The following is a 14,482-nucleotide window of genomic DNA, read 5'->3' as shown; positions in this document are numbered from 1 at the left end:
AATATACTCTCATTTCAGAATGCTATGGCACTGAATCCAGAGTTCCTCTAAGTTTTCGTGAAGAAGAGCCCAGGAAATGATAAAGTCTAACCCCCTTGTCTCATAAGGGGAAGAAATTGAAGAGAGGTAGGAGACTTGCCAAAAAGTATCAGATTATTCAGTCTCTTGCAGCAAGAAGAGTCCACATCTGATTCCAAGACTTTCTCCTACATCATTAACTTTTCTTCATTTCAGGTTTAAAAAATGTCATACAACCATGGATTTTGTATTAGGAAAAAAAATGAAATAAATTCAAATATCTAACAGGAACTAGTTAAATATGTTATAGTCCTACTGTAATTATAAAGCTATTACAAAAAAAAATGAGCCACATATATTTGCACTAACATGGAAAGATCTCCTAGTAAGTAACATAAAGAGTAATGTGTGTAAATGATTCCATTTTTTATAAAATAACAAATGTAGTAAATGCACAGAATAAAATAGGAGTGAATACACAGCACAGTATTAGAGTTAGTAACACTTAGTTCTAAGATACTTAAGACACTTCCACTTTCTAAGTCCTTTTCTGAAATGGTTGAATATTTCACAATAAGACAGAAAAACAAAAGATGAAAAAAAAAAAGAAAAAGAAAAACAAAAGATGGGAGAAAAAACAATGGAAACATTTAGATGCTCATTACATGCTCAGTACCACTGTCTAGAGAAAAAGCACTGGATTGGGCATGAAGAGGTTCCAGTCTCAGCCTGCCACCAACCAGCCCTATGTTCTTGAACAAGCTACACGGTTTCTCTGGGCTTCCTTCAAATGAGGGGGTTGGAACGGACTCATAAGATCCCCTCTTCTAATGCAAACAACACTACAAATCTGTGAGGTGAAAGAGGCACATTCCACAAATAGTCCAAGAAAAATATTCCTGGCACATTCTTCCTCTAATGATTATAATGACCACATTGTTTTTCTGCAGGTGAACATTCAAGTGTAATTTACTTTCTCTATCAAGCTAAGGTCAAAAACAAACTTGTAATTCTATCAGGCATTTAAACCACATGCAAAAAGAGCCAGAAAACACTGGAAGCTTTAAACATACAACCAGATCTGCCCTCAACACAACCCCTCAGCCTGCTTCCCTCTTTCAAAAGTCTTTCCTCCCATCCTGAAGGGAAAAAAAGAATCCATAAACACTTAAGAGTAAGGAAGGACATGAACATTTTATTAACATGCCAGTACTTGGCCTATGAAAATGTGAGATACTCACTATATTAGAGCAACACCACTGGTTGCATTTGTTTTACTGTAGTATCTTCCCAAGTGAAGCCACATGAGGCCAAAGTACAAAACACTTCTATTAATCACATGATTCCATAGCAGCTTCCTGAAGCTATCTAGGGAAAAGTTATTCTACCACAGAATCATCTTTCTTAGTAAATCTAAAATAGGAAATGTTTTTCTAAATAAAATCATAATAGTGAATGGAGTAAAAACTGTGGCAAAAATGTCAAGTCACAAACAGGTCAAAAATACTTTGGGTCAAATCTTTAAAAAAAAAATCTTTAAATATGGGGATCCCTGGATGGCTCAGCGGTTTAGCACCTGCCTTTGGCCCAGGGCGTGGTCCTGGAGTCCCAGGATCAAGTCCCACATCGGGCTCCCTGCGTGGAGCCTGCTTCTCCCTCTACCTGTGTCTCTGCCTCTCTCTGTCTCTCATGAATAAATAAAATCTTTTTTAAAAAAAATCTTTAAATATAACTACTTATCAAAAATTTACCCCAAAAAAGGCAGAAGAGGTACAACGTTCCTTTCTCTCATCTAAACAAAGTGTGTCTCTAACCAGCTTTAAGCAGAAAGTGAACCATACTGAGCATCTATATGTACTATACCAGCAAGCAGATATCCATTCTTATCACCATACTGGAAAGGGTCAACTTTTCTAAGCCTCTCTGACCTTCAAATACCAGAGGGATGCTCTACCTATTGCCCACAGAAAAATCCCTAAGAATGGCTTAAGAGAGGCTGAGTAATTATAAATGAAGCTAAAAGGAAGGTCTTGGTGTAAAATCATAGCTTTCCTTTTAAATATATATATATACAATTAAATGAAGCATGAAAATTTTAATGTACATTTTCATCCTTTGGGCCTTAATTTTTCTTTCCTCCACACAGACACAATTGGTTTTACATTTCTACCTAACCATACTTGGCAGGGGACTGTTAAAAAATTCCAGAAGAGAAAGCAACATTTTCTTTTTGTTTTGTTTTTTTTAGAAAGCAACATTTTTATGGCTCATGTGTAATTGGCCTGAGCAGGCTTATTACCTGATCAGTGGGGATCTTTGTTTCCATAGACACTGCTTCCCGAAGCCTGGCGACAGTCCCAGACAGAGGCACAGCCACACCAATCCTCATGCAGTGAGAACATTTCCCCTGATACACTACGGTAACATAGAGAGGCCTGTGCAGATCAAAGTCAGATCTTCTCATTAGGCACTTATTTCAACTAAAATACAGAAGCAAAACAAACCTGATCTGAAATTAACAAAAAACAGAAGCTAACCCACATCTCTATCTGGAAGCCAAAGGGAAAAAAATCTCATCTGGACCTAAGCAGAACCAGAAAACAAAAACCAAGGCATCTTTGGAGAAGGCAGCCAAACAAAATATAATATATCAACACCTGACTCTGTGCATTATACGTTCTTTACAATTATCAGAAATTTCGAAAAACAGTTCAAATAAAGCAACTAAAAGTGCAAAATAAAGTCTCTGGAAAATCTAGAAGACACTCAACAACCCTCCCCCTGCCCGACACTATCAATGGATGAGCAACTGAAGAGACTACAACCACAGGGACTGAAAAGACTTACTTGTCCCGTATGCCTGCTCACCCTGCAAATTCAGACAGGGTGGATTTGTGTCTTATTTATCTTTGTGTCCTAATGCCCTTGGCAAACCTCAAGGTTTTAATAATGCCTGTATTCAATTTATCACTAATTCCATTACTTGTCTAAATAAGTAAGAAGGAAGGACTAACAGGAGCCTACAGAGGAAAGGAATACACAGGAATGTACAGTGTTAATTTTATTAAATCTGTTCTTACCTTGTGTGGGGTAGAGGAATTGGCAAAGAAATGCAGAGGAACGGGTCAAAAGTGTTGCTCTGTTTCTGACAGTGAGGACATGTCAAAGAAGATCTTCAAAAACAAAAATGAAAGACATGCACAGTAGGATCATCTAGAGCAATGTCAAGCAGAGCACATATGAGACAATCTGATACGTTCTTACCTGTACTGGGCTTGAAAAAGTTCTTGTACAAAAGTGCTACAGACAGGAAAAGATGGTCCCTCGGGCATCATATCAGTCTCTGATGGTGGCTAAAAAATGGAAAGTACAATTTCACAGATTAGAAGTACCAATTCTTGATGGAACCTGAAACAGTCACAAATGTCCCTGAATTCCTCTACAAACTGTGCATCAGGTCCAGATGTTCCAGTGAAAAGGATGTGCTAATGGCATCGGAACGCAGTGGCCAAGGCGGCGGTCACAAGGACTCATCTCACAGGCTGTCCCACAGACCATGCCTGTGCTGATCTCTCCATCCCCAATCCACCCAAACAGTCAGGGAGTACTCCTACAGAGTGCTCCCACCTCCCTCCAGTGCAAAGTCTCCCTCTTTAGGACTCCCTCCCTCTCTCAAAGTCTCTTCCAGGAAATAACCCCAACCACTGTGCCCACCCACTCAAGGCCCTGCCAGCTGCGCTGCTCGCTTTACTGCCCAGCCACTCTACTGCATACTTAGTTAGCCCTTTTCATGTCCATCCATCTGACAGTCACTGAACACTTGCTACCACGTGCAGAGAGCCCTGAAAAGGGCATTAGGACACAAAGGTAAATAAGACACAATGCCTGACCTTGAGTACATCCCAATCTGGTGGGAGAGCCAGAAGTACATGGCCATATAATAGTAGAGTGTACAGGCACAGAAGGACCTTGAATCAGAATTACTTAACACCTTACCAAAATCAAAGAATGAAATTTTGAGTACAGTGCAGAATTATCAAAAACTTTTAAAGTGGCAAGAGAATCGCAACTCTTTGGTCTTAATTATTTCCATTACATAAATCATTTTACCAATCGTATTAAGGCTGCATGAATAAAATTGAGGATGAATCACTGTTTCTTAGTAAGAATATTCTAGGGGTTCAGTTCCTACACTCAAATCCAATTGTAACAGCAAAGACACCCATTCGTTTCCTTTATGAGTATGTATTCATTTCAGTGAGCTATAAGGCTATGGGTCTCAATGGAAAAGAAAAAATTTCTGCTTTAAAAACAGCTTAGTGAACTGGAATCACTTGACTGTCTGTAATCTAAAGCTAGTCATACATGCAAATATGTCCCCTCTCCCTAGACTCTTAAGTTCTTTAGACACAGCATTTCTCTTATGCTGCCAGCAAGCAGTAAACATGGGGAAAATCCTCTAAGTATCGCTGAATTTTATACTCACCCAGAGCTTACTTGATTTCACTGTATTAACCAAATGCAAACTGCAACAACTCCTCAGTGGAAGTTTAAGAGAAGAAACTATACTCACTCCATTCGATTAAGCCACCACGGAGCACCCTGTTCACTTGCTTCCTGGCTGCCCCAGCAGGGTGCGCACCCTCACCTTCACAGGAGGCTGGCCACTTTGCTTCACAGCATGATTGAGGTCTTCATGAACTCGGTCCAGAAGCCACAGCAGAAACTCCTGGGCGTCATGCTGGGAATTTCCCCGATATTGCAGTGCATTCTTTGACACAATACTCTACACAGGCAAATGAATCAGCATGAACAGTGGTGAGTTCCTGGCTTTAAAGATAAACGATTTATAATCTCAAAGAGGGATGCAAAACCTCAAGGGTGTTAGAGCACTTCCTAGAAAGACAGTAATATAAAAACAGATGTTTAATGTAAAAATGCCACTCCTGAGAAACAGGTACAGAAAACTTCAATGTACCTACCCAACAATCCTACTTTGAGGAATATATCTAAAAGAAACCATCAAAACAGCATGCCGAGACTTCTAAGAAAATATTCATTCATCAGGTTTTATAACAGCAAAAAACTGGTAATAACTTGAACATTTTTAAAATGAGAGCTCATTAAATAAATAACATAGAATTGAATTATAAACCCAAATATAAAATAAACACATCTACAATATATAAATGATTGAGTAAATAAACAAGGGGAAGAGATAAATCTTTCTTACAGAATTCCAAATAATTAACATCATTAGTTCCCTCACAGGAGTTAGACCTTAACCTCCTACCTTGAGTAGTGACTTGCTTCCAAAGACTAGAATATGGTAGCCAGTGAAAGGTTCTTGGTGAGCTAGTTAACTAAGTCCATGGCTCTGAAGCATACGGCCTGGGTTCAAATTTCTATCTCACCACTTGTATTTGTGAGACCTGGGCCTACCCTCTTCCAAAGCAAAAGGGAGAATAGTGATTTAATGTGATGGTTAAGTGAGAATGAATGCACAGTATTTCACATGTATAATAAGCACTCAAATTTCAGCTCTGAGTATGGGATTTGGAAGCAGGGAGGAAGAAGGGGAGATGACTGCACAAAGGGAGGACAGTTAGGAGACAAAGCTGATAAGGCAAGAAATAATAAGCGTCCAAGCTAAGGCAGTGAGGACAGAAACATGAAGGCAGGCCTGAGAAATTTAGGAACTCAGGCAGTAGACTCAACAGGATTTGTGACCTAATGAATGGGGACAGTGAGAGAGGAGGCATTAATGTTCCCAAGGTGTCATATCTGGATGATGGGCTACTGATGGTACCCTTCATCGAGGCAAAATGAAAAAGGAAGATGTCTGGGAAGATGATGGTAAGTCCACTTTTGAATCCATTTAAAGTTCTGTGGAATCTCCAAGTAGAAATACCTGGTACACAACTAAAGAACCCAGTTCTGGGGCTCAGTGGAAGAGTGTGTGCTAAGGACAAAGATTTGGGAATCAATAGATGGGTGGTAATTGAAATCATAAGTATAGCTGAGATTGCTCAAACATGGTCATGAGAGATCAAGCCAGAGGACAGAACCCAGAGGACACTATTATTTGGGAGCCCTAAAAGGAGACTAAGAAAAGGCCACCAAAGACATGGCAAGAAAAGCAGAACTGTCTGTAATCTAAAGCTAGTCATACACGCAAATATGTCCCCTCTCCCTAGTCTCAAGAGTCCAGAGAAGAGAGTTATGAAGGAGTGATCAACAGCATTAAGAATGATAAAATAGGACAATGAACTAAAAACTGTCCACTGTATTTTCCAATTAAGATGGTTATAGGGGAGTGCATGGCTGGCTCAGTCAGTGGAATGTGCAACTCCTGATCACAGGGTTGTGGGTCTGAGTCCCATGTTGAGTATTGAGATTACTTAAAAATGAAATATTAAGGGGTGCCTCAGTGGCTCAGTTGGTTAACCTCCAGGTCTTGGTTTTGGCTCAGGCCATGATCTCATGGGTAGAGGGATTGAGTCCTGCATCAGACTCCAAACTCGACGCAGAGTGTGCCTGAAGATTATCTCCCTCTGCCCCTCTCTGCACTCACTCTCACACACAGTTTCTCTCTAAAATAAATAAATAAATCTTTAAATATGTTTTTTAAAAAAAAGGGACAGATTTACAATTTGATTATGAAGAAGAACTATCATAATCTGATAATCAATTAGATGTGAATAACAAAAAGATGATTTACAAAGATTGATATTCAAGGAGAAAAAAAATCAAAGGGACACAAATGAGAGAGAATATACTGAAGTGTCAACTGGCAAAATTTACTAACTGGATAAAGTGGGCAAAGGAGAGGAAGGACACTAATAACAAAGTTTCAGTGACTAGAAGGATACCACTTGAATGCTATCTCAGACAAAGGTAGGCAAAAGGTGAAATAAGTGTGGGGAGTCTTCACCATACTACAAAACTTCTCCCAGAGTCAGACACCACCTGAATCACCAAATCCAGTGTTTTCTTTCTTGGTCCTCACCTTCCTCAATCTCCCTGTAGCATTTTATACTTGACACCTTACTTCATCTTGAAATAGTTTGGCTTCTGGCCTTATGCACTCATTTAAGGGAATCAAAGCCAGAGCCATTGGTGTGGACAGTGGGAAAATGTGAGCTAGAGAAGAAAGAGAAGATTTTCCAGTAAAGAAAAAAGACCAATAAAAGACATCAGCACTAGCAAAACCGCTGATGGTATGGCCAATTCAGGATGGAAGAGAAGCACGTGACTGGTGATACTATATTAAGGGATACAGAGAAGAAATGAGAGAGGACACCAAGGTTTTTAGTATCTGATTTAGATGGATAATAAAATCAGGAACAGAGGAAGAGACTGGGGGACAGCAGAGCTTTGAACATGCTGAATTTGAGGTATCTAGAGGATCTCCAGTGAGGTGAAGTCTGATGCTCAGGAAAGAGATCTGAGCTGGAAAGTTAAATCAGAGCAGCACTCTCTTACCATATGAACAGAGAGGAAAAAACACAGGCAGCATCTAATGAGAAAAGGAGGCAGGTAGATTCTTGAAGAATGCTGGCACAGAAGGGACAAGTCACAATAAAGAAGTTAAATAAGATAAAAGCAGCCAGGCGAGCCAGAGAGAAGGAACAGCGATGTAAACTACTGCAGAAAAGCCAAGACAGGCACTGAGACAGACCTTTGGAATGGCCAATTAAGAAGCTGATGGTGCAATTTCAGTGAAGCAGAATACTGACCAGAGAAGGTGAGAGAGAAGAAAAGGTAAGGAAATTGAATGATTCCAAGAAGCCCACCCTTTATATGCAAGAGGCTCAGTTATAAAAGGAAGGAAGGAGGAAAGATGCTGTGCCTGGTAGGGGACTCCCAGGAAGACGAACTTACATACTGAGGGGAAGAACTAACAGGAGATGCCTACAGAAAGAGGATTCTTCAGTGAGAGGCAAAGGAGGGATTCAGAAAAGAAGTAGTGAAGTGCCTTAAACAGGAGGTGGGAGAGACAGCAGAGAAGGAGGTAAGGAGGAACACCTGGGTAGCTCAGTGGTTGAGCATCTCCCTTTGGCTCAGGTCGTGATCCTGGGGTCCTGAGATCAAGTCCCACCTCAGGCTCCCCATGGGGAGCCTGCTTCTCCCTCTACCTGTGTTTCTGCCTCTCTCTCTTTAAAAAAAAAAAAAAAAAAAAAAAAGATAGAGAGAGAGAGAGGAGGAGGAGGAGGAGGTAAGGATAGTTATGGATTCAGAGGTTAGAGACAGGAAGGCAGGGAACCTTTGTTTTTGTCAGTTGTTTTGGGTTGTTCCTTTTGGGGAAGCACAGGACAGCTGCCAAAAGGAAGTCTCAGTGTGGCAAGGCTAACAACAAATCTTATGGCACATGGCTGGGGCACACAAGCTGCCTGAACATGGCATGGGTCTGGTTTAAAACCCTCTCTTGTGTTTACTTCCAGTGGCAGTGGGGAAGTTCTCAGCATACACAGGTTCTTAAGAAGTTAGCCAAAATCAAGCTCTTCACTCTGTATCACGGCGGGTAATTCATGCACAGTGTTCATCAAATTTCAGAGTGGAGACAATACACAATTCTTTATCAGGACTGCATTAAATCTGATTTATGATTCCTGCCACTATCACTTCAACTCATCTACCACTTATCCCCCGATTGCTGTGTACAAAGTGCTGTGCAGAGGCTGCTCAACCAGATTTTTGTTGGGCACGACTTAACAGGCAACAGGACTTCTACAACCTCTGTAACTAGGGCAAAAAATGCTCTAGGTCAACCCCACCCTAAATCACTACATCACAAAGTAAAGGACATTTTACAGGAAACCTCCCTGAACACACACAAACACAAAGGCTCCTTTTTTCAACCCCTTTACCTACTTCACAATGATGACCTCTTCCCACTGCAGAGACCCGGGGGACTATTTATTTTACTTCTTACCAAGACAAAACAAAACACACAATAATCTAATAACCATCCTTTAGTATATGTTACAGAAGAAAGAAAATAGTTGTAGTCAAGAAGGAAAAATAGCGGAAATCAAGAAACGTAGGCCCAATCTCTGGCTCTGCTACAAACCACTGGTTATCTTGGGGTGGTAACTCAGGGAACTAGTGATTTCTGGTTTATAAAGGGAAGCAGTTGAGTTGGCCATCGATGACACCCCTGTATCCCAAATCTCCCCTAAACTCTTCCCCTAGAGTTCTAACAAGTGATCTGATTTTTCCTTTGGGCCTCATCTGATGTTGCTTTGGTTTGCCTTTTATAATTTTTTGCATAATTAAACCTTAGTTTATTTTTGTTTATGTCCTAAAATCAATCCTTCTGCAGTTTTAAAAAAAAGTTAACACTAGAATATGTCATCTATAAATAGGAGCCTCGCTACAATCTGAGAAATTATTTACATTTGTCAACTTCTATGAAAAATAGAATATGTGCCTTCTTAAAATTAACCTTGCATATTTATGTCTATTTTATAGAATGTGAGTATAGTGCTTGTTTGGAAAAAGATGAACTAACCTATTGGTTTAAAAAAGGAGTTGGAAGCATGACCCAGAGAAGAAAAAGAATGAAGTCTATCCAATTGGCATGGTAAAATTAGACATGAGGTTCTTTTGTTCTAGGGTGCTACTCTAATATAGAAGCAACAGAATACTAGGCTCCAGAGTAAAGACAGAATCGTTCAAGATACACTTTACAACCCTAAGAAAAAGACAACAAAGCAATGGCTATTGATGATCTCCACTTAAGGTGAATGGACATGATGGTATTGATTTGATCAGGAGGTGGGTTATTCCTCTTTCAGGGAAAAGGTAGCTTGCCAGAACTCACCAAACCAAATTATCACCCATTCTCCTTGATTCTATGCCAGAAGAAATGTAGAATTTATTTCCAGTGATGCTGGGTAAAAAGCAGATCTTGAGAGGACAAGAATACAACATTTATTTACATTTAAAGAAAAAACTGAAATGTGAACAGCTGAGTTCATAGATAGCATCTAAAAGTGTAATTTGGCTTCTGGACTGTATTGGAAAGAATGGAGTAATAACACTTGTCTTGAGAAGTCTCATCTTTTGAATTTAACTTTATGGACAACTACTGAGTTGATGAAGAATACTTAACTAAAACATAAGGGATGAGATTGGGGATGAATACTGTAAGACCAGATATGATCCACGAAAAACAGTAATAGAGAATGAGTCTATTCAACAGTGTTCCATACCATTCAACAGTGTTCCATACAATGCAGCCATGTCAAAAAGCGTTCTCTGACTGCTTCATTCATTCTTTCCTCCTTGTCTTCACCTCTGTGGGGGAAGTCTTTTCACATAACACAAGTTAGGCTGAGAGGCCCTTGGTATTAGCCAGCTGTGGCAACAATGGGACCTTGAAAAAGACTGTAAGGCCTCCAGACTTTCACACATACTTGCCCTATGACAGGAATGCCCTCCACTCCCATCCCTCAAATGCATTCCTTCACTCTCTCCTTCCTTGGTAGGATGGAGCTGGGAGCTCTGTAGAAGAGGAGAGAAAGAAGACAACAGGAAAGGAGCTTCAATCCAAGATGGAATGACAACTCAATGATAATAGTAGAGAGTGCCACATAGAACCTGATTATGTATTTGAGTTTGGCCAGAGGGGAAAGGGAGTTAATTCCAGTACAGACGGGCCTAACTGAGTAACTTGAGTCTAGGTGTCCCTTGTACCCAAGTTCTCATGATCCAAACTAAACACATTTGGATAGCAAGGGATATTTGCATTGTTAGAAGAGTAGATTTGGCTATTAAACACACTTGCAAGTACCACAAAGACTTGGCAACAGGGATTCATTGCTGCAATATAAACTAGGAAAAGTTTATACATCTTGTCTAAAAGAAAAAGCTATGAGTGTTGAGAAATAGTTACTGCTATTTCAAAAATTACAACTAAGGTGGAAATAGAGCTGGGATGAAAGGAAGAAATACAAAAAGGAACATACCCCAAGTGTGTTCAAGTGGTTCAAGTGAACCAAGTGGTTCAGCCACATGAACAATGAGCAAAGATTTCACAACAGATCATAAAGCTATACAGGTAGAAAATACAGCAGCAAGAGAAGACCCCTCCCACCCCAGTACACAAACAGTGGTTGGAAGTCTCCACTAGAAATGCAATAGAAACAGAAAAATTGGGGATCGCTGGGTGGCGCAGCGGTTTGGCGCCTGCCTTTGGCCCAGGGTGGCCTGGATCCTGGAGACCCGGGATCGAATCCCACATCAGGCTCCCAGTGCATGGAGCCTGCTTCTCCCTCTGCCTGTGTCTCTGCCTCTCTCTCTCTCTCTCTGTGACTATCATAAGTAAATAAAAATTTAAAAAAAAAATTAAAAAAAAAAAACAGAAAAACTGGATTCCAAATACCTGGGTTCAAATCCTCTTTCCTCCACCTTTTACCTCATATGTGTTTTGAGAATACTTTTCTAAAAGAATTGCTGTGAAATTTTAATGAGATTTATTTTACAAACTATATAAAATGATTTTCACAACAGTTTTATAAAAGCATTTTATAAACTCTAAAATTCTACACAGCTTCTATTATTCAAGTTTCAAAAATCAAGAAAAAAAGAAATGAACTATCCTATATAATCCTGGAAAATATCAAAGAAAAAGAAAAAAATATCTAAAGCACTGGCTCTTAACACTTGGCTGTACATTAGAATCATCTAGGGAAATTAAAAAAAAAAAAAAAACTGGGAGCAACTCAGAGATGCTGATTTAATTATTTACAGTGTGACCTGATCATTGTTAACCTTTTTCAAGTGTGGTTTAAAAAAAAAAGAAAGAAAATTCTATTTCTCATGTGAAGCCAAGACAGAGCACAGCCACAGTGGAAAAGTTCTAAAGTTTCACTTCCAAAAGTACTAAAACTTATGGGAGGCTCTTCTGTCATAACTGTATTATATCATTTATTAGACTGTATTTTATTCATATGACCAAAACACATAACCTCATATCTGCCTCCACCATTAGACAGTGATCTGGAATGTCTTATTTATTTATTTATTTTTAAATTTTTATTTATTTATGATAGTCACACACACAGAGAGAGAGAGAGGCAGAGACACAGGCAGAGGGAGAAGCAGGCTCCACGCACCGGGAGCCCGACGTGGGACTCGATCCCGGGTCTCCAGGATCACGCCCTGGGCCAAAGGCAGGCGCCAAACCGCTGCGCCACCAGGGATCCCTGGAATGTCTTATTTAATATTATTTTCCCAACACCTAGCAAATTCAATACTTGAAACAAACAATAACAATTAATTATTGAGTGCTTATACTGTATCAGGCATTATACCAATTGTTTATAGGTATTATTTCCTATAAAATTAGCCCTCAGAAATTCCCTATTTTGTTAAAATACTGTTATCATTATTTATAGACAAAGAAACTTGGGATCAGAAAAGTGAAAAACTTGCCCAAAGTTACCACTATTATTCAAACTCCTCTGATTAAAACAGCCTTAATACGTTTTTGTTCATAATCCTTCAATAAATGATTTTTTTCCTTACATGACTCAGAATCATACAGGGCTTGATCATTCTGAATGTCATTTCTTAATATGGACATAAAACATATGTTAGAGACTGAACTACAGCTGTACCAAGCCTGTGGCTTCTGGGAGCTTATTTGCTTTTAATAAATCCTTGTTAATCACTGTTTGTTTTGTCGTAATTTGCATTTTTCCTATGACTGATATATATTTCCTATGACTGATTTGGCCCAGAAACAAAAAATGGAGTTTATCTAATTGAGATGTTATTATTTGAGGAGTAAGAAGGAATTTGGACTATGTCAGAAGATCAAGTTGCAGTCTGTGAAGGAGAACTACATCGTGTCCCACGATGCTGGAGAAAGCAAACAACAGAGACAACAATCTGGCTCTAAAGAACTACATCTGTCTCTCATCAGCAAATGTAAAGGAAGGTGTTCTTTACCTTACTTTCAATGCTCAAGCTGCTCTGCTGGTGGCACTGAATTCTGATCCTGTCCATCCTTCCCAGCACACCCTATGTGGTCAAGCCTAGGTGACTCCAAGGTTAAAGTCAACTCAGGTCATCAAAAGTGTTTAAGTAAGTCAAGAATATCTTCTTTTCGGTCTTTCTGTCTTTATCCAATACAGTCTAAGATTCTTCCTAACTACAATAAAATAAGCATTTTTAAAAGCTTTTTTTTTAAAGGAGGAAGGAGAAAATTTTGACTAACACCACAGTCAAAAAAGCAAATGTCCAGTCCTGATTTAGCTAAAAGGCTATCTTATGGGAATGTAATAATCTTTAACAGTTAAAAATCAAAACAAGAGATCTTGGAGCCCTCTCTACTTGCTAAATGGGATGCTGCTTGACTCATGAATTATTTATCTAATATAGATCTTTAAATTTTTATAAAAGTCAAAACAGAAAAGCCAAAAGTCATTGAAATATCTAAGAAATTACTGTACATTCCTACAGTATTTGGAACTTTGCAAATGCTTACATTTTAGGAAACATGTAAAATTAATACATAATACATAATACATTAAGCTTTGGAAAGAAGATGCAAAACTACATGTGAACATAATTTCAAATTTCTAAAATACATTTTTAAAGACTTTTTTTTGTCTTTTAGCCTTCTAAAATATACACCAAAACATTAACAGTCATTGCCTGAGAGGAAAGTTTTAGCTGATTTATCCCTTTCTCTCTTTATACATTTCCATATTTCCCACATTTTCTAAAGTGAATTTGTTGGTAACAATGAATAGGTGGCACTTAAGGAGATCTTATGACAGAACACCCTGGTATACTGGCTAGGGAACCCAAATCTGCACGAAAGATGGCTGGCAAAACAAAGTACCTTATTTGTAGTTGAGGCTTTGGCCCCAAATACCAGTGAGTTGGACTGCACTACACCGAGAAGGTCTTTTTTCTCTGCTAGACAGACCTAAGGAACTCAAACCAAAGTTTTATGCCTATAGTAATGCTAAGCCCAAATATATACAAAAATTTGGATCTTATCACTGGAGAAAAAAAAGGGACAGTGGCTAGCATTAAAGAAAAATGGGAGAAAGAAAGAAAAAAACAATTTATGTCTACAGACACCCACCAAGGGACTTAAAAAAAAAAAAAAAGATTTCATTTATTTATTTTAAAGAGAGAGAGAGAGAAGAACAGGAGCAGGGCAAAGGGCAGAGGGAGAAGCAGACTCCCTGCTGAGCAAGGACCTGAGCTGAAGGCAGCAGCTGCTTAACCCACCGAGCCCAAGTGCCCCTCACCAGGGGCCTTTTTAAGCCGCCCTGGCTTGCCAGGTCGGACATAAAGGCTTAGTCTTAGGAAGAGAAAAAAGAGAACCCAGGGTCAGCTTCCTGATCAAATAGAAGCAGAGAAAGAACAGAGGATTGGTTTATAAACTCAGCATGTGGCACTACTCACTGGAACAGGGGCCAAAGTTCTTGGTTGAGTG

The 14,482-nt window shown here is 39.3% G+C and overlaps 1 protein-coding gene across 1 annotated transcript in view; it reads right to left on the bottom strand.

Moving 5' to 3' along the window:
• Positions 1–14,482, bottom strand: part of USP31 (ubiquitin specific peptidase 31) — a 72,339-nt gene that overhangs the window by 37,868 nt on the left and 19,989 nt on the right. The window contains exons 2-5 of the mRNA XM_025983801.2: positions 4,667–4,804; positions 3,283–3,371; positions 3,099–3,191; positions 2,318–2,453 (exon numbers count right to left, since the gene is read on the bottom strand). Of these exons, the coding sequence (XP_025839586.2) occupies positions 2,318–2,453; positions 3,099–3,191; positions 3,283–3,371; positions 4,667–4,804 (456 nt within the window). The remainder of the gene's footprint in view (positions 1–2,317; positions 2,454–3,098; positions 3,192–3,282; positions 3,372–4,666; positions 4,805–14,482) is intronic.

Source organism: Vulpes vulpes, chromosome 3 (assembly GCF_048418805.1).
Source record: "Vulpes vulpes isolate BD-2025 chromosome 3, VulVul3, whole genome shotgun sequence".
Classification (NCBI taxonomy): Eukaryota; Metazoa; Chordata; class Mammalia; order Carnivora; family Canidae; genus Vulpes; species Vulpes vulpes.
This window is presented reverse-complemented; position numbering and strand designations above follow the sequence as displayed.